The 19,622-nt window shown below is 56.0% G+C and overlaps 2 protein-coding genes across 2 annotated transcripts; one reads left to right on the top strand and one right to left on the bottom strand.

The window, feature by feature from the left end:
* Nucleotides 1-4,330: 4,330 nt before the first annotated feature.
* Nucleotides 4,331-10,565, top strand: TMEM54 (transmembrane protein 54). The gene is made up of 6 exons (XM_003989829.5): nucleotides 4,331-4,549; nucleotides 7,188-7,381; nucleotides 9,185-9,244; nucleotides 9,388-9,576; nucleotides 9,727-9,861; nucleotides 10,280-10,565. Exons 1-6 carry the CDS (start codon nucleotides 4,534-4,536, stop codon nucleotides 10,352-10,354), a joined length of 669 nt encoding a protein of 222 aa, XP_003989878.1. The 5' UTR covers nucleotides 4,331-4,533; the 3' UTR covers nucleotides 10,355-10,565.
* On the bottom strand, nucleotides 10,516-18,890 carry HPCA (hippocalcin). Its single transcript, XM_006934543.5, has 4 exons — nucleotides 18,787-18,890; nucleotides 16,028-16,426; nucleotides 11,606-11,711; nucleotides 10,516-11,484 (listed from the first exon to the last, which is right to left on the bottom strand). Exons 2-4 carry the CDS (start codon nucleotides 16,403-16,405, stop codon nucleotides 11,387-11,389), a joined length of 582 nt encoding a protein of 193 aa, XP_006934605.1. The 5' UTR covers nucleotides 16,406-16,426; nucleotides 18,787-18,890; the 3' UTR covers nucleotides 10,516-11,386.
* Nucleotides 18,891-19,622: the final 732 nt, after the last annotated feature.

The following is a 19,622-nucleotide window of genomic DNA, read 5'->3' as shown; positions in this document are numbered from 1 at the left end:
TGAGGCACTAGGAGTCGGAAGACTGGCATTCTGCAGGAGGGGGCCTTGTGGGAACCCTTGAGGCTGGCGTTCCAGAGGGGAACATCCAAGATGTGGCCCCAGAGAGGATGGCAGGGTCATGATGAAGGTCACCAAGGGGATCAAGGAAGGGTATTGGAGGGTTATTTGCATGGATCAAGAGGACATTAGGACAGACTGCCTGACAGAAATTCTGAAGTCCTTGATGGATGGTGGGGAGTGACAGGGAGGGCAACAGATCAGGGTGATGAGAAGGGTGGCAAAGTAGAGCCAGAGGGCAGGAGTTTCAGGAAGGGAGAAAATGATACATGTACACGGGAAAAGACCTTCCAAAGTGTGAGTGGGGTTGTCCATGAGGGCAGCGAGGATTATGGGTAGCTCTGATTTCTTCTTTATACTTTCCTGTTATTTCCTCCAAGTTTCCTACAATGAAAATTTTTTTAATTTTTTTTAATGTTTATTTATTTTTGAGAGAGAGAGAGACAGAGTGCAAGTCGGGGGGGGGGGTGGAAAGAGAGAGAGAGGGAGACAGAATCTGAAGCAGGCTCCAGGCTCTGAGCCATCAGCCCAGAGCCCGACGCGGGGCTTGAACTCACAGACCGCGAGATTGTGACCTGAGCTGAAGTCGGACGCTCAACCGACTGAGCCACCCAGGCGCCCCGCCCCTGAAATGTTTTTAGAAAAGTAAAAGATAGGAAAAAATACAAGTGACAAACGTCCCCTTTCACAGCATCTAGAATTTGTAATTGTAAACATCCCAAGGTCCCCTTTAAGTACCTTCTCCTCTCAGACAAGCATGATCTTTTGTTTGTTTTTGTTTGTTTTTTTTTTTTTGTTTTATGCATATGTATATACACTCCTAAAATAGAATATGGTGGGGGGGCTTAATTTTTTTAAGTTTATTCATTTATTTTGAGAGATGGAGAGAGAGACACACAGAGAGAGAGAGACAGAGACAGAGAGAAAACAAGCAGGGAGGGGCAGAGAGAAGAAAAGAGTCCCAAGCAGGCTCCGCACCATCAGCACAGAGCCCAATACGGGGCTCAAACTCACAAACTGTGAGATCATGATCTGAGCTGAGATCAAGAGTTGGACGCTTAACCAACTGCACTACCCAGGCGCCCCAGGGTTTTTTTTTTTTAATTTTTATTTATTCTTATATTAGAGAGAGACAGCGTGCGCAAGCAGAAAAGAGGGGCAGAGGGAGAGAGACAATCCTAAGCAGGCTCCATGCTCAGTGTGGAGCCCTACATGGGGCTCCATGCAGGGCTCGATCCCACAACCCTGACCTGAGCCGAAATCAAGGGTCGGTCGCTCGGCAGACTGAGCCACCTAGGCACCCCAGAATATGGTAGGGTTTGTGCATGATTGTTTTATTTACATGGAGGACGTGTTCGAATAATCAAAGAGGCCTGAACCCTCTCTTCAGCTGAGCAGCCCAGCCGGGAGGCCATACCCTGGGAAGACCCAGCCTTCAGTTGAAGTGCACTGGGCCATACCTGGTTGTTAAATGTTCCAGGAAGAGGGGGATTACTGCTTGCATTTCTCTGGCCAGGTTTCTACCCACTCTCATGTCTCTTAAGTTATTTATACCATAGAGATCTAGGAGGCAGAGAAAGTAATCATTATCCCCATTTGACAGACAGGGAAACTGAGGTCCGGTGAATGGCAGTAAGCTGCCAGCCTGTCACAGTGTGTTGGTAGAGGGTAAGGGACTAGAGCTTTGCCTAGATTTCTTCCCGGAAGCCCAGGCCACTGTGCAGAAGGGTGGGGAAGAGGCAAGGGACACTGTGTGGCTTGGACTTTGACCACTTGGCAATAAGGAAGAGAAATGGAAATAACCAGGGAGCTAAGGCTGGGCCATGGCTGGGAAATTATCTGGGAAGAAACAGACAGGCAGTTTACCCTCCTGGGAGGGTGCCAGGCCCATCCCTGGAGGCTAGGGCTCCCCTTCCCCTTTTCCCCATCCCCACAGTCCCCTCCTTCACTCAGGAGCAGCCTTTACAAATACACAGGTCTCAGCCCCATACCACTGATACACGCTGTGTGATCTTTTTTTTTTTTTTAATGCTTATTTATTTTTAGAGAGACAGAGCACAAGCGGGGGAGGGCAGAGAGAGCAGGAGACACAGAATCCAAAGCAGGCTCCAGGCTCTGAGCTGTCAGCACAGAGCCCAACATGGGCCTCGAACTCACGAACGATGAGATCATGACCTGAGAACCCACGAACGATGAGATCATTGAGATCACTGAGAACCGTGAGTTCGTGACCTGGGCCGAGTTGAAGTGGGATGCTTAACCAACTGAGCCACCCAGGCGCCCCCATGCTGTGTGATGTTTGAAAAGCCTTTCACCTGCCTGGGCCTCAAATTTCTCATCTTTAAAACAGGATAATAATCTTTAATTCAGTATTATTCCAAGAATAAAAAGAGAGAATCCTCATCTATGCATCTGAAAGCAGAGGCATTTAAGAGGTCCAGGCCCCCAGCCTAATTCCAAGAAGGCCCAGATGGGCTGTCAGGGGAACCACCTGACACTGATGGGAAGCCAAATGCACTCACACACATGACCACATGTGCCCTCCAGGGTGGCCCCTGGGAGGTAGGTGGCCTTTTGTCATCAGAAAGTTGTTGGTGGAGTGGGGTAGTGTGGTGGTGACAAGGGGTCCTTTTCTTTCTGTCTTTGTAACGAAAGCAAGACATGAATAAATGCTCACTGTGAGACTTCTATAATATAGCCACGTGTAAAACAAAAAGCAAAAATCCTTCCCTCCCTCTCCGTGGGAGCCACACCTCTCTTGGTTATCACTTTGGTGTTACCGCTTGCTATTAGGAACAGCTTGTCCATAACGACGCCCACATATCTTTGCACTTTTTGGTGTGTAAGGTAAAGACCTTGAAATTGAATTGCTGGGTCACAGGTACAAGTGTCTGACCATTTACCATGTGGATAACTCCTGCCCAACTGCCCTACTGAAAGATTGTCTCCATGGACATAAACATTCAAATGCCAGCCTGGGAGAGCATCAGCCCAGTGGCTTCATGAACTGTCCCCCCCTACCTTCCCCCCCCCAACTTGCCTTCCACGTTGCGAGTCTTTCTCCCCACTCGGTCCCTGCCGTGCATTGCTCCCCCGTCAGACAGCAGGTAACTGGGAAGCATGTCTGCTGAGGGATTATCAGGGCAGCCTGCCGAGACCCCCAGGGGCTTCCCGGACCCAGTTTCAGACGGCTCCACTCCCTCCTTTGGTGTTAACGTCCTCCAGACTCCAGAGGCTCTGCGTGTTGACCCAGGTGTCAGACACACAGGGCGCACAGCTGCCACCAGTAACAGGCGTGCAGAAAGGCACACGTTCAGTGGACATCTGGTGTCGGAAGTACCAAGCCAGCTCCTGCGCTTAAGGCCACTGACCAGTGCAGTGGGGGGTGCGGACGATGAAGTGCCACTGCCCAGATGCCACGTAAGTGCTTCCCAGAGGCCTGCTCTGAGGGCTGAGAAAGCCCTGGGAGGCAGCCCCAGCTTGGCCACAATGGGAAACGTGGGCATGGAGACCCGAGTGGGAATCTAGGTTCTCACTAACTCTACCACGTCCAGCTGGGTGCTCTTGGGCAAGTCCACTTCCAGATGCTGAGGACAAAACACAGGAGGGCAGGGGTCCATCCTGGCACTTTAAAGAGGCTCAGTAACCAGTAGCCAGGATATGTGAAGCTCCTACTGCGTGATCCCGCTGGGTCTACACTCTGTCTTTGAAGGTACTCTAGAGAATTTTCAAAGTGTTTTCTTATCTCATTTTTGTATCTCATTCTGTCTCATCACCCGCGTAGAGGATTTATTATCCCTGATTTTCCAATAAGAGAACAGAGACCTCCAAGACAGGGGAATAAAGTGCCTTGCTCAGCCTGGAGGACCAAAGACTCCCAGGACAGAGCCCATTCTTTGCCCTGTAAAACTAAGGCCCAGAGAGGGAAAGTGATTTGCCTGAGGTCCTACAGTAAGTCAGGAAACAGACTCTGGTCTCCCACGTAGTGCTCCTGCACCACCCATCTTCTCGAAAGAAGTGGATTCCCAACCTTCACCCTGGGGCTGCCGGACCAGGCGCCCACCAGGTCACGGCAGCCACAGCCAACACGCCTACGGCCCCCATCTGGACGACGGCTGCGCCTCGGAGCCTCAGTGGCCATCTGTGCAATGGGACCACTGGGGAGGGCTGGGATCGCCGAGGCAGGATGGTGGGTGGGGCCAGCGCCGTGACTCAGCCGGGCGGGCGGGCGGGGAAGGGCTGCCCAGCCGGTCGGACCGGCCCGGGATGCAAACGAGCCGCCAGGGCCCGCCCGGGGCTGGGCCGCCCGGGGGGTGACGGGAAGGGAGGCCGGCCGGGCGCCGGCGAGCCCGGGACCCAGACGCGGCGCGGGCGGGCGCCCAGGCTGCGGACCGGGATGGGAGCGGGGCCCCGCGGCCGGCCGCGGCACCCGGAGCCCCGCTGAAGCGGCCGCGGAGAGCCCGCGCGGGAGCCGAGATGTGTCTGCGCCTGGGTGAGCCGCGGCGGGACGGCCCGCGAGGCCCCCGCCGCCTTCTCTGAGGGTCACTTTCCGCTCTCGGCCTCAGTTTCCCCAGCAATGCGGTGGAGGGAGGAGGGCCGCTGGTATCCTCTCGAGGTGGGGTAGCGCCTCGGCCCTCCGTCCCCACTTTCCTTTCCGGCGGAGGAGGGAACCCCCAGGCGGGAGGAGAGTCGCTGGAGAGAGCAGCGCGCGCTTGGCCCAGAAGGAGAGCAGAGGGAGGGAGACCCAGGGCCCGGGGAGCCCTGAGCCAGAGGCTCCCTGCCCTTTCGCCTCCTCAGCCTCGCAAAAGCCTCCCACCTCCAACCTTCCACTCCGCCAACAGGATCCAGACAGAGCGGGACTGGTGTGTCTCCTCCCCTCACTCCTTGGGCACAGTGATGCTGCTCTTGGGCATCAGACAGACCCGGGCACTCCCCGCTTTCTGGCCAAAAGACCTCATGAACCTCAGTTTCCTCATCTGTAAAATGGGGGTGGTAGCACCACCTCCCAGGACTGCTGTGGGAACGAAGTTGGCTCCTGAGAGTGAAGTGCCAACCACATTGCTAAGTGCTCTAAGAATGATCACTTAGACAGGAGAGGTCAGGACTGCCCTGACACTCTGTCCGGGGCTCCACGCACAGCCCCACACTGGCCCTGTCCCTCCAGTTTGACCAAGTCTTGGTCCTTGGAGGTTGTTGTTCGTAAGCCCAACCCTGAGCCAGGTGGTGTCTGGGCTGCCAGGCAGGTGGGTGGATGGGGCGAGGTGGGTCAGGCCCTTGGGACAAAGCTTCCTGTTTGACTAGCAGTTAATCTTCATGAGGCCATCCCAGTTCCAAGGTCCCATCCAGCCATCACCTGCCCTCTGCTCTGAGACCCAGTCCTGCTCCAGAGGGTCCTGCAGGGCCCCAAGTGTCTCAGCGACCAGCTGCGCTGGCCCCTCCCGAGTTTATATACCACAAGGTCACACAGAAGGGCTATGACAGTGGCCCTACCCTGCTGCTCCCAGGGACTGCTTCTTGGCACAGGGCCCCCAAGAATATCCACCCTAGTGATTCCTTCCTCCCTCCCTCTTCCTTCCTTCCTTCCTTCCTTCCTTCCTTCCTTCCTTCCTTCCTTTTTCTTTTTCTTTCTTTCTTTCTTTCTTTCTTTCTTTCTTTCTTTCTTTCTTTCTTTCTTTCTCTTTCTTTCTCTTTCTCTCTTTCTTTCTTTTCTTTCTTCCATCTTTCTTTTTCCTCCTCCTTACCTTCCTCTTTCTTTCTTTCCTTTCTTTTCCTTCCTTCTTTCCTCCCTCCCTTTCTCTCATCCTTCCTTTCTCTCTCGTCCTGCCTCCCATCCTTCCTCCCTCCCTCCCTGTCCCTTTCTCTCTCTCTCTCGCTATTGCTCTCGCTCTCTTTCCTTCTTTCTTTCATTTCTTTTAGCTACAGGGCTCCCATATATGAAATAGGATCCAACCCTTTCTGTCACAGATGAGGAGACTGAGGTGTAGGAAGGGACTTCCTAGAACTTAGTTTAGAGGCCTGGCCAGTTTCCCAGAGCTGGCTGGAATGAGGGGGCTGACAGGGCCAGGAGGCATGGTGTGTGTCCTCTGGGGCCAAGCCAGGACCCATAGGGGACATTCCAGAGAGCAGATATGGAACAGCCTGAGCTGCCCAAGGAGGAGAGATCCCCCCCCGTGAGGTGTGCAGACAGGGGCTGCGTAGCCACTTGGCCACTCAGAATATGCAGAGGAGTCTCTGATGTTCTTTTGCTCCCAGCCTCCCCCACTTGCCCTGTCCCTGTCCAGTCTCCCTGCACCAAGAGCTTGCTTCTCCCGGCACCCCCAGGGTATGCCCCACCTACCTTCCCATCTGTCTCCTCCTGGGACCCTCCTCCACTGGGAGACAAGGGTTATTCTTCCCATTTCATTATTTTTTTTTTAATTAATTATTTATTTAGGTAATCTCTACACCCAACGTGGGGCTCAAACTCACGACCCCAGGGTTAAGAGTCATATGCTCTTTGGACTGAGCCAGCCAGGGACCCCTCTTCCCATTTTAAAGATGAGGAGATGGATCCTCAGAGGCTTGAGTTTCTTGCCCCAAGTCAGTTCAGCAATTGTGAGTTGACTACTATGTGCCAGGCTCTACACACCAAACTGAATCCCGAGCAGGATCTGATCCCTGCCCAGTGCACTAGGGGCTCTTTGGGGCCTAGACAGTGACTGTCAAACTCGCCGTGGTACCTTAGGGCCTGGCACAGAGCAGGCACTCTGAGCATTTGAGTAACAAACTCCTGAATGAATAAATCAGTGAATGGGGAGCTTCGTGGAAAGATCATGGACCTAGAGCTAGAGACCTGGGTTCAAGTTGTGGCCCTGTCACGCGTAACCTTGAGCACTGACAAGAACTCCTGCCCTTTATTAAGTACCACCTGTGTGCTTTTCCAGCCTTAGAGCCCCAAAGACTCTCACGAAGGTGTTGTGAACCCCTTTTCCAAATGAGGAAACTGAGGCTCAGAGAAGACAAGTCACTGACCCCAAGCCCTCCGGAAACAGACTTAGCACCCAGTGTCCACTAATCCTGCCAGGGCCTCAGCCTTCTCCTCTGCCAGAGGCTGAGCCGCACCATGGCCCTGACCTGGCTGTCCCCCACAGGTGGCCTGAGCGTGGGGGACTTCCGGAAGGTGCTGATGAAGACAGGGCTGGTGCTGGTAGTGCTGGGCCATGTGAGCTTCATTGCAGCCGCTCTTCTGCACGGCACTGTGCTGCGCTACGTGGTTGCCCCACGCGATGCCGTGGCTCTGCAGTACTGCGTGGTCAACATCCTCTCTGTCACGTCCGCCATCGTGGTATGGCCAGGCGGGGAGGGTGACTGGCGAGAGGGAGCTGGAGGGGGCTTGGGGTGGGCAAGGAGAGAGCCCCGAGCCTCTGGTCTCTCAACCTCTCCCTGCCTCAGCTGCCTTGTCTATTACATGGGGATGGTAGCATTGTCCACCTGAGAGGGTCCCCGTGAGTATGAATGAGATCACGTAAAGTGATCCACGTAATGAGATCCACGTAAAGTGCGTGTCATGGTATCTGGCGCATGGTTAGTGCTCACGCTTGCGAACTGGGATTATTATGATGACAAGGAAGTAACCAAGGCAGTGCTGGACAAAAGGAAGGAGCATCAGCTGAGCTTGGGAGGGTCCAGGAGTGTTCACAGAGCTGGAGGCCCCTGAGCTGGATATTGACGGATGAGTAGGCGTTCAAAGATAGGCTGCAATTACCATAGCCCACATAGGAGGCACGCTGGGGCCAGCAAGTAGGAGAGGAAGCTGGGATGACATTCCAGAGACAGAGAGAATGGCAGATGCAAAGGTGTGGAGGTGGGAATGGCTAAGATCTATTCTGGGGACACCGAAAAAACAAATTTGGCAGGAACTTAGCATTAGGCACGGTCTATGGTAGGTGCTCAATTAATGGTGGCCGTGGCTATGACTAGGTGTCAGTACCTGTTTGAGGAATCCACGAATGAAGGGGCCTGGCATTCTGAAGGTCACAGAGCTCTTTCCCACCTGTTAGCAGAGGTGGCTGCAGCTTTGGGGCAACATCCATCCATCAAAGCCTTGAGTTCCATCTCTGCCACCTCCCGGCTGAGGGACTTCTTCCTCTCTCTAAGCCTAGTCTCTCCTCTACAAAGTGAAGCTCCAACAGCCCGCTGGCGTCAAGACTTAGGTGAATGGAGATCACATGCCCCAGCAAGCGGGAGAAGCCTCAGTCAGTGGGACGGGACGGGCTGTGCAGATGTGTGGAGTGTCCCCTGGAGTGACCCCTGGGGTTCCCCAGTGACCCCAGTGTTCCTCTCACCAGCCTTGTAAGGAACTCCGGGAGAGCAGTGAGCTCAGGGTTAGGAGATCCGCCGGGGATGGGCTCTGGGCTGGACCCCTTCAGCTTTGCCCCCATTTCCTCCGTTAATCCTCAACTGCATCTGGCAACAGGGGGCGTCTGTTACCCCCGCTTTCCAGAGGGGGAAACCAACACTGAGGATTCACCCAACCTCCTGTCGATACAAAGAAGCCAGGCTGGATCTGAAACCGTTCGTGTCTGACGCCAAAGCTGGTGTCCTTTCTGTGAGCTCATCCTGCAGACTGGGGCTTAGCCCAGAGAGCTTGGGGCACTTACGTGGGGCTGTTCAGTGAAGTAAAGCCATTGCCGGGTGGCCATCAGACCACCTGCCTCCCATGGGCTCAGCCCATTGAATTCTCCTCCATGAAGTGTTCTGCCTTGTTAAAATAACAATTTTGTGCTTAGTTCCTTGCCAGTTGAGTTTACTTAGTTTACCCCCAAATCTTTTCCACTCCAGAGAGACATGTCATGTATAGCCTGTGACATGGCCCTGTGGCCCTGGGCTACACAGGTCCCTGTTTGAGTTAAACACCTACAGGCAGTGGGGAGTCACGGAAGGTTGTAGGCAGGGAGTTACCGGATATTAGAAACATCTCTTCGGGGCTGGACCGTGAGGAGGCAGTGCCTCTGTGCAGATGGAGGTAGTGAGGCCAAAGCTGAGCGGAGATGAGGGGCCGGGGGCTTGGAGGGCTAGAGTTGGCCTCGGTGGAATCTTTACCCGGAGCTGCCCCTGACACCTGCCTGCTCTCTCTCCTTCCCCACAGGTCATCACCTCAGGCGTTGCAGCCATCGTGTTGTCACGCTACCTCCCCAGCATCCCCCTGGTATGTGGCTCCTCCTGGGAGGGGCTGTAGGGGTCGGGTGGGGGCAGCAGCCACCCCAAAGGGCCTAGCTTGCCCGGAGGGAGTGAGGCTGACCCCATGAGACCAAGCCTGACATCCGTTGACCGGTGGCCTCCCCCATCCAGCGCTGGACAGTGTTTAGTTCGAGCATGGCCTGTGCCCTTCTTTCTCTGACCTGTGCCCTGGGCCTCCTGTCCTCCATCGCCGTGACCTTTGCCACCCAAGGCCGGGCGCTGCTGGCTGCCTGCACTTTTGGAAGCCCCGGACTGCTCGTACTGGTGCCTGACTGTCCCTTCGACCCCACGCGCATTTACGTGAGTGCTCAGGCCTGGGACTGCAGGAGGGGGCAGGGCAGGGCTGGAGAAGTGGGGGGATGGGTGGTGACACCCAGGGGCTCATCAGAGGTGGGAAGGGTCCTTGGAGACCCACCCTGCATCCTGCCCCTTGTGCCCCCGCCCCCGCAGAGCTCCAGCCTGTGCCTCTGGGGCATCTCGCTAGTGTTCTGCGTGGCAGAGAGCGTGTTTGCTGTGCGCTGTGCCCAGCTCGCCCACCAGCTGCTGGAACTGAGGCCCTGGTGGGGGAAAAGCAGCCACCACATGGTAAGGCCCGTCACCCCCTCCATCAGCCCCGACTCCCCATATTTCCTGGGAGCCCTTGCTGGGAAGCCCAGGCTGGTCTGCCCCTACCCTCTGCATGGGGTCCCTGCCTTGAGAACTGGGGCAGTTTTTCCTCCAGGATGAAAGGGAGAAGCTCGGAGGCTTAGAGAGGTCAGATCTCCCAGCTAAGTCACACAGCTGAAACCTGGCTCCCCCAAGGCCCAGGATGAGTCTTGAGGGAGAGGGAGGAGTATCTGGGTTCAATCTGGGGGCACTCCAAGGGTATGGTCTGGCTCTTGCATGGGAGAGGGTAGTGAGGTTCTTTTGCCCCAGAGATCCTCCCAGCCCTCCCCTCATCCCCTCCCCTGGGTGTCCTATAGGAGCAGACCCAGTTCCCCGGCAGCCTCTTGTGTCTCTGCAGATGCAGGAGAGCCCAGAGCCCGTGGAGGGCCATGACCTGCTGAGCTGCACCAGCTCTGAGCCGCTGACCCTCTGAGAGCTGGTGGCCCGTCCAGGCCCCGTGACCACTGGGGCCCCCTGCAACCAAGTCTGCACTGTGACCAGGTCAGGATTCCTGGAACAGACCCGAGAGGTTTCACTGGTCACTCAGGGGCCCGGGTGGGGCTTTCAACCCCTTCCCTCAGCTACCCAGCCCACTGCACTGAAATGAGACTTTATTCTGAAGTTATTAAAAAGAACAGAGATGCTCCACGTGGATGCATGCAGCAGGGGAGGGGACTCGGCCGGGGGCCCTGTGCTTCTTTCCCACACAGGATGCTGTGGTTGGGGCTCTGGATGTGTCTGCCCATCCGTGGGCCTGTGTGTGTGTGTCTTTCTGAGAGAGGAAAAATATACAGAGGGATCGGTGGGTCTGTGTTCATCCGAGTGCTGAAAGGCAGGTGGGGGTTCATGGGACGGACCCACAGCTGGGAGCCTGGAACTGGGGGGGGGGGGTTTCCTTTTGCATCGTGGCCTCCAGGCCAACAAGAGCTGTGGAGCAGGAAGGGTCGAGGCCCTCCTGCAGGAAAGGACGACTCAAGGAAGCTTTTTCCTCAAACCCCCACACCTCCGGAATCCTTCCTCCTATCCAAATGAAGACAGCCTCCTCACCTGGGCATGATTCCGCCCTCCACCCAGGCTGAGAGCTACAAGGGCGGGGTGGGGGTGGGGGAGCTTGCCCGGTGGTTGGGGGAGGAGCTCGAGGCTGCGTGTGAGTCGGGGGTGCGGGTGGGGGCGGGGGAGAATGGCTGAAGTTCCCTCTGGGTAAGGGAGGGCAGACCCAGCCAGAGCCTGCGTCTCAATCATTGCCTAAGGGAGATATTGCCTTTTGGACTGAGGGTGCTAACCGCTTGCTTGCTGTAGGGTTGCCTTCTCCATAGACCCCAGAGTGCAGGCCCTGGGGGCGGGGGGTGTGGGCAAGGGGGGGGGGGTGCGACCAGCCTGACCCCCAGCCTGGATAGACACAAGGAAAGGAAGCCGGGAGAGGGCCAGTGAAGGCAGGGAGGAGGGGGAACCTGGGTCCTGTCGTTCAGAACTGGGAGGCGCTGCTGGGGTCGCACTGCAGCAGACGCACGATGGACGGGTCGCTTTTGGCCCCGCGGATGAACTCCTCCAGGGACAGCTTGCCTGCGGGGCGAGGGGAGCAGTGATGCTGGAGAAGGCGGCCGCGCGGCGAGAGGAGGCCGAGCAGAGCCGCGGGAGAGGAAGGGGGAGTGGCACCCGCCCCGCCCCATCCCTGCCCCCTCACCGTCGTTGTTTGTGTCCATTTGGCGGAAGATTTTCTCGGTCCTCTTTTCTGGGGTCGACTCGTCCTCCGGCATCTTCATCACGGACGAAACCATCTTGTAAATGGCCTGAGGGGCGGGAGGGGGAGGCAGGGAGTGAGAGGAGCCTGCCCGAGCCCCCCACCCCCAGCATCCAAAACGGCCTCCACACACGCAGAAGATCGCTGCCCCCGCTTGGGTGAGGTGGAGAGATGGTCACGGAGGCGTGGGGGAACGGGAAGGGGGGTTCGTTTAGGAAGGAGTGCCTGGAGAGGCTTCCCAGAAGAGGGGGCTATTGGAGCGGGCCCTGACCAAGTTCCCTTGGAGCGCCAGGTGGGAAAGGCATTGCTGGCAGAGCAATCTGCACGTACAAAGGACCTGCAGCAGGAAGCTGAGTGGGCGCCGAGAATTTGGGGGTGGCTGAGTGCAGTGGGCCAGGAGAGAGGTTGGAGGATATCGGGACCCAGATAGCGAAGGGGCTAGAACATCGGGCTTAGGAGCTGGTGCGGGGCGCTGCGGGCTCCAGGATGAGTACCGGCTTAGGGCTGCTTTTCTGAAACTTCGGGGCCCTGGGCAGCCCGCGCTCGGCCGCCTACAGGGGGCGCTGGACGAAGGAGGTGACATCGGGCTGCGGCGCCTGTGTGGCCGGCAGGGGGCGCAGAGCCGCACTAAGGGCTGTAGGGCTCGAGGCCGCAGGGCCCAGAGAGGGCGGGGGCATTATGCAAATAAACGCAAATGAGCATCTGCCAGAGGCGGGGACAGCATGCGCTCAGTTGTGCCCAGAACTGCAGCTGCCACGTGCAGGATCTCTGGAGGCAACACGAAGGAGGATATTTGTGCTAAATGTAGGCAGAGCACGTAGGGCTTGGCCTGTGGGATAGACTGGGTCCTGGCGCCCCAGAACTCAAGGACCAGACGGATCCCCCCCCCCCCCCCGATGTTCCAGCTCTTTGCAACTGACACCTCTGCCAAGAAGCCTCCCTTCTCCCATCCCATAAACTTCCCTTGCCTCAGATCCAGATCCGGCCTCCGTACTGGTCTCTTCCGGCCTCTTTCCCTCGCATCTGTCCCCCACGCTGCCTCTGAAAGCTTTCCAAACACAGATCTCCACCGCCACGTCCCCAGCCCAGTGGGCCGCCGCCTCGCTCCCGTCACACACAGGCTTCCCTCCAGGCCCACCGTGCACCCAGCTCCTTCTGGATGCTGCCCCCACGCTCCTTCTGCTGCCTCCCACTCTTCTTTGGGACTCCACTTACATAGCGCTTTCTTAGGGAGGCCTTCTCTGATCCTGCCTGGGTCAAGGTCCATATGCTGGCCCAGAGCCACCTGGGCTCTTCCTTTGGGGACACCTCTCTGAAAGTAATTTTGTAGGATTGCACCTAGTTTCCAGCATACAGCTAAAGATCATGGATATCTAGCTAGTACCCATATCCTCAGAACTTAGCACAGTGCCTGGCATCTGGCAGGGACTCCACGGCTTAAAAGCCTTTGGTGCCTCCCACTGCCCTCTGTACCAAGTCCAAACCATTCAGCCCTGGTCACTCAAGGTACTTCTCGTTTGGTCCCTGCTGACCTCTCCATCATCAGGCCTCCCCTGGTGAGTGACCCTGCCACAACCAACCCCTCCATGCCTTTCAGGTTTCCCAGAATATACAGCCTCTTCCTGGAATAATAGTACTAGCTACCACTTGTCAGTCTCCTGCCGTGTGCCAGGTACTTTACAGGCATTATTTCTTAACCTCACAACGGCCCTGAAATGCAGGTATCGTGATCCCCATTTTCCAGATAAGAAATGGAGGCTTGGAAAGGGAATTGACGGCAGAGACTGAATTAGAATCCACTCCTTCAGAGTTGTGGGATAGATGCTTGTGGGTAGTGATGACCAGCAGGGATTTTGAAGTAAGATGGACTTGGAGTGGCATCCTGGTTCCACTAATGTGGAAGCCTTGGACAAATCCTTATGTGTAGCCTTGGACAAGTCCTTAACCTCTGTGAACCTGTTTCCTCATTTCTCCCTCATTAGGATTGTCCAGACGATTGAATGAGACACTGTTGTAGTTAGAATAGTAGCTGGCTGGAGTAAGTGGTCAGCAAACAGCAGCTCATAATATAATCATTACTCATCCACCACATCCTCAGGCCTTCCCTGCCTTTCAGTCCCCTAGACTCCAGATGCCACATTTAGCTAGGCAGTGCAGACTTCTTCTCTCCCACCAGAGTGGGAGCCCCAAGAGGCCAAGACGCAGCGTTTTCCCTTGTGGTGTGTCCACAGGGTTGGGTCCTGAGAAGGATGGCCAGGTGACTTAGAGAGTGACTGCTCCCCTCGTGACAGCCCTCTCCTGGGCCTCCTAATTAATTGTCTGGGATTGTGCACTTACTGTTTCATTGGAGCCAACTTGTAACTAATCAGTCCCTGGGATTTGCAGAGCTCTGTCTGCACCGGCCGTCTCGGGCTGCCCGGCTGCCATAAAGGAAATCAGGGCCTACGTAGCAGAGGTCAGCCAGGCAGGGGTCCTGAGGAGGCCGAAGGAATGAAGCTGGGCATGACTGATGTCTTGGGTTTGGCGCCCCCAACAGGGCTGAGATTTACCAGTATAGAGCAGTGCAACCACACGAAGTGGTAAAACGTGAACATCTCTCATATTGGTTGGTATGTTCAATCGCTGAGCTGTTGCTGTTTTCCATCACCCTGATTGCCCCAGCCCTTCCACCAGGACCCCCAGAACTTCCCACTGTCTGTCAGCTAGAGAGTTCATGCCTGGTCCATGGGGGTCACAAACATTAAGGCTTTACCCCTAGCGATAGACACAGGGAGGGCAGCGCATCCCCAAGCAGCCCATGCTAGTCTAGCTCAAGAGAGCATACCCCGATGCTTAGCAAGAGAGAAGCCAAAGCAAGAATCCAGTAGGGGCTGGATGCAATGGAAGGGGAAGCAGCAGAGCCGAGGAACCAGAGGGAAAGGATTCAGAGAGGCAAAAGGAAAGAGCAAGAGCTTGTGCAAAGCTGTGCAGTGGGATTACTCAGGGCATATCCTAAGGATGTTGAAAAGGCCACTCTGGCTAGAGCAGAGAATGTGCAGAGGAGAGAATAGCAACTGACAGCATCTAACATTTGCCAAGTAACAATCATATGGAGGACTCTCTTCTCTCCTGCTAGAGCCCCTGTCTCACTTTATACCTGCAATAACCTGGTGCTGTAGGGAGCTAACACCCTCACTATATGGGTGAAGAAACACAGGCTCAGGCAAAAAGTGAACTAGGAACTGGATAGATAGACTAGAACCAGAGCCCTGATGGACTTCAATGCTGGGCCAGGGGGATAGGCACTCTGGAAGATTGAGCTAATATATGCTACACTTAAACTTGTACTAAGAAAGAGCATTTATATCAGGTCCTTAAATCTCCCTGTGAGGTCAGGATCACCATCCCCATTTTACAAATGGGAAATCTAAGAGTTGAAGCCAACTCCAGAACTAGAAGCCAGATCCCTTTCTAGGGGCAACTCGGAGTGGTGGCCAGCTTGAACTTGACTCCACCACATACATGCTGTGTGACCTTGAGCAAGTCACTTCACCTCTCTGAGCCTCACGGGGTTATTGTAAGGATGCACTGGCTCATGGATATAAACATATCACTTAGTAATAGGTTTTTAATGGGCCCTCAGTCAGTTGAAAGGTGGCTGGGTGTCCTCATGGAAAGTGGATGGTGGACCCAAGGTAGTCCACTTACAGGCTGTGTGGCTTTGGGCCAATGTCTTTACCTGAGCATTCATTTTCTCCTGAGTAAATGAGGATCAATGAAACATAACTGGCCTGTACTCTGAAGAAATGTCAAGTTTTGAAAGACAAAGACTGAGGAATTATTACAGATTACAGGACTCTAAAGAGACACAACAATGAAATGCAATGTGTGATCCTCAACCTGGGTAAAAAGTGCCTTACGGAACATTTCGAGACAGTTGACAAAACTGGAATATGGTCTGTAAGTTAGATAATAGCATTTATCTACATTAGAAAATAGTTTCTACGTTAAATGTCCTGACTTTGATAATTATATTATGGGTCATGTAAGAGTATGTTCCTGTTCTTAGGAAATATATCCTGATGTATTCAGGGGTAGAGGGTCATGTTCAGAACAACAGCGACGCATTGCAACACACGCTCGCATGCCCGTAATGATAAAGCAAATATGGCAAAAGTTAATTGGTGAATCTGGGTAAAGGATATATGAGAGTTTTCTCAACTTTTCTTTAAATTGGAAACCAGTTCCTAATAGTTTTTTAAATGGGTCACAAGAGTAGCACCCGCCACTACCTACCCACAAGGGCTCTCGAGAGGATGAAAGGGAATGGGGGGGTGCCAACTGCTGGGCCCTGCATCTGGCATTCTGAGGGGTCCAGGGGCCCACCTGCACAATCTCGAGCATCTCCTCGCGGCTGATGTAGCCGTTGCCATCCAGGTCATACATGCTGAAGGCCCACATGAGCTTCTGCTCCAGGCGGCCACGCGAGGTCACGCTCAGTGCGATGATGAACTCCCGGAAGTCAATGGTGCCATCGCTGTTGGTGTCAAAGGTGCGGAAGACGTGCTCGGCAAATTTGGAGGCGTCACCATAGGGGAAGAAGTTGGCGTAGATCTTCTTGAACTCGTCCACGTTGAGGATGCCCGTGGGGCAGTCCTTGAGGAAGCCCTTGTACCACTCCTGCAGCTCCAACTCCGAGAACTCCGTGTTCTCCCGCAGGTCCTGCAGCATCTCTGGCCGCAGCTTGCTGTTCTGCTTGCCCATGGCCACCAAGCCAAGTCCCACCTGGATTCCCGAGGGGGTCAAGGGGTAGAGAGGAAATGGTCAGGCCCTCTTGGCCCCTTGACGCCACTCCAGGGAGGCCCCCCAGACACCAGGCTCTCCAGTCTCTCATTTGACCCAATGAAAGAGAGCAGCTGGCCCAAAGTCAACAGCCCATACCCCGGCATCCTGCCCGTGACATGCTCCACCCCATTTCCCAGGACCTTGCAGTTTCCCAGGGAACAGACCAGGAGACGGAGGAAGGGAAGGGGACTCACATTTACCGGAGAGCCTTCTCAGTGCCGGCCACTGGGCTTTCACAAGTGAATATCGTTTCACACTCACAAAGTGAAGTCCAGGAGTTAGCCCCGCTTTACAGAGGAGAAGGCAGGCTCAAGGAAGTGAGGTGACCTGTTTCAGGTCGCAAAGCCGTGGAGTGACAGGGCTGCCTCCCAGAGTTGCCCAGGGAGGTGCAAAAAGGCCTTCTGGTCCTCTTCCCTCTTCCCTCCTGCTCCTTCTTTGCCTCGCATATGCCTGCTCATTACAAAATACACCTCCAGCCCAGACACTGACCTGTTCTCTCCCCCACACATGTGTGCCTGACAAAGGCCAGCGTAAGACAGATGTTAACCTAGGCTCCAGAGCCAGACCACCTGGGTTTGAATCTCAGGTCTGCCTCTTGCCAGCTAGGTGACCTTAGATGAGTTCCTTATACTCTCTCTGCCTCATCTGTAAAATGAGGGTAATAGTACCTACCTCATTATGGTGGGGATTAAATTAGTTAATACATGTGAAGCACTTAGAATGATGCCTACACGTATATGTGCTACATAAGTGTCAAATAAAAATGATTTATGTGTACCCAGATGCCACAAGACTCATGCACAACAACATACAAATGAATACACACTGACACATATTAATGCTACATAGCTCACCAAATCCATACACTGGCTCCCAGGCCACTCACATACCACCATGGGTCACCATGCCTCCACACCACATTCCCTCTGCTCCACAACTCACATGTACTGACACACGGCACCACTCACGAACAGCTCCCATACCCTGTGCATCAAGACACCAGCCCACGACCCCACATGTCTCACAAATGCCATCACAAGCCAACTCCCATGCTGACACCTCTCACATGGCCAGCTGCACGTGGGACCCTCAGGCAGCCTTGCCATCTTTCTTTTCCCAGGGGTGCTTGCAGGTCCCAGGAGAGGGAGCTGCAGCCCTTCTCAGACATAACAGGGGCCTCTTTTCCAGTGAGAGCCCTGGCCAGCCAACCTTTCCCCAATACCTACCTTTCACACAGTCCAGAAAGATCCCCTCAGTAAAGGAGGTTAAGGCGCGGAGGGCTGAGGGGAAGGCAATGGAGAGGAGACAGCCAGGCAGTTCCAGGCAGGAGTGTAGGGCTGTATGCAAGTGAATCCCTCCCCCCAGCCTCGGGCTGTGAGTGAGACAGGGTGAGGATGTTCCTTGTGTGTGCATTTGCACATAGCTCTCTGCACATGTGGATGAACATGTGTGTGAGTGCTTGGGTTCATGTACGCACATATGTCTCGGGTTTCTGCATGGCATTTGACTCCCGTGTGTTTCAGTCAATATATGTGCATGTGACTAGGTACGCACCCATCACAGTATGAGGGGGATATGCCTGAGTGGCCATTTAGTGGACTTGTGTGTGTCCTCAGCAGTGTCACATGCATGTTTTTGCAAGTTGGTGACCCTCCATTCTAAAGCAGCCTTTTCTGCCCCAGACTGAGGACCCAATGAACAAGTGTGTGGGAGGGGACTGAGGAAATGCGTGGGGCTGGGGCGGAGAAGTGTGTCCCTTAGTCCCCTCCTCAAGGTCCAAGGAACTGGGTCATCGGGGCGGGGGCAGAGAGATGCGCTGGGCAGGAAAGATCTTCCAGTGGCCCCCTCCTCCCTGCCACCCTCAGAACTGCCCCTCCAAATCGGAAGACTTGGAAACGAGGGTGGTAGAAGGTTCTGTTGTCTCCGCAAAGACCCCTAGTCCCCCGAGTGGGAGGCCCCCCAGCTCGACCTGAGAAACTCGCCCTGGGGACCTTCTCCAAACCTCTCCCCAGCTCTCGCCCTGAGCCCACGCTTCAGAGCGCCGGGCGCGGGGCCCCTCCTGGAGGGGGCGCTCCGAGGCGGCCGGAACGCGACTCCTCCCCGCTGGCCACTCGGCGGTCAGGACCCTGGAGAGCGCCGCGCTCTTCCCCTGGGGAGCCCCCTTCTCCCCAGCGCCCTCGGAAGGAGGCTCCCCGGGAGGCGCGAGAGCGGCGGGGTTGGAGAGGCTGGACGGGGCCCCCTCCCTCCGGGCTGCCCCCTCCCCGCATCACCCAGCCCCGGCCGGAGCGGCCCCCACTCACCCAGCGACGCGGAGACACCGACTGCGCAGGGAAGGCGGCGCTGCTGCGGCGCGCGGCGGCAGAGGCGGCCGGAGGGGCGGGCGGGGGGCGGGGGGAGGGACTGCCAGGGAGACGCCCCGCGGCGTTGGCCCGGAGCCCCTCCCCTGGGGGGGTCCCTGTTCCTCCCCTTCCCCTCCAGCCTCGGGGCGGGGGGAAGCAGTGAGCTAGGCTCTGCCCCCGCCCCTGCCCGGGAGAGGGAAGGGGACGCCCTCACTTCCCCGGCCCCCTCACTAGGGAGCGCCCGCCGGGGGAGGAGGACAGAGGTTTCCATCTCCTCAGCATCTCGACTCAGGTAGCCCGAATGGGGTCCGGGGGGTCAGTGCCCAGAGACGTCTTTCCGAGCCGAGGGCAACCCCGGCCGCTCCACCCCCAACCCTACCTGGGCGCGAAGCCGCACGTCGCTCAGCGAGCGGAATCCGGAGCCTGGGCGGTTCGATAGGCGCCCTGCTTGCCACCACGCCTCAACTCGCGAACAGAGCTGGGGGCTCTTTCGCGAGGGGGCAGCTCCCATTTCTCCAGTCCGGGAGGTCTTGGCGGGGGGGAGACACGCCCCTCCCCCACCTCGGCCTTAGAGAGCCCCGCCCCCATCTCCTGCCCACCGCCCGGGATCTCACCGCCCTTCCCCCCACCCCCCACCCCTCTCAGAATGAATCTCACCTCCCAACATTGATCTAAACTGCTCCTCCCATACTCGCTTCCGTCCCCAGGCTCTGCCTCTGCTGTCCAGTCTCGGGGGTTCTGAAGTGCGTAGGCACCTTACCTCAGGACAGCCCTTCTCCGGAGTCGCTGACCCCCCA

This window comes from Felis catus, chromosome C1 (assembly GCF_018350175.1).
Source record: "Felis catus isolate Fca126 chromosome C1, F.catus_Fca126_mat1.0, whole genome shotgun sequence".
Classification (NCBI taxonomy): Eukaryota; Metazoa; Chordata; class Mammalia; order Carnivora; family Felidae; genus Felis; species Felis catus.
Note: the sequence above shows the minus strand (reverse complement) of the source record. Positions and strands in the feature narration are given on the sequence as shown.

Bases quoted from the DNA above. Each gene is read 5' to 3' on its own strand.
- TMEM54 (XM_003989829.5), top strand. The intron at 7,382-9,184 runs GTATGGCCAGGC...CCTTCCCCACAG, and splicing joins CTGTCACGTCCGCCATCGTG to GTCATCACCTCAGGCGTTGC. The intron at 9,245-9,387 runs GTATGTGGCTCC...TCCCCCATCCAG, and splicing joins ACCTCCCCAGCATCCCCCTG to CGCTGGACAGTGTTTAGTTC.
- HPCA (XM_006934543.5), bottom strand. From the start codon at position 16,405: ATGGGCAAGCAGAACAGCAAGCTGCGGCCAGAGATGCTGCAGGACCTG. The intron at 11,712-16,027 runs GTGGGCCCCTGG...CCCGCCCCTCAG, and splicing joins AGATGCTCGAGATTGTGCAG to GCCATTTACAAGATGGTTTC. The intron at 11,485-11,605 runs GTGAGGGGGCAG...CTCGCCCCGCAG, and splicing joins AATGGACACAAACAACGACG to GCAAGCTGTCCCTGGAGGAG.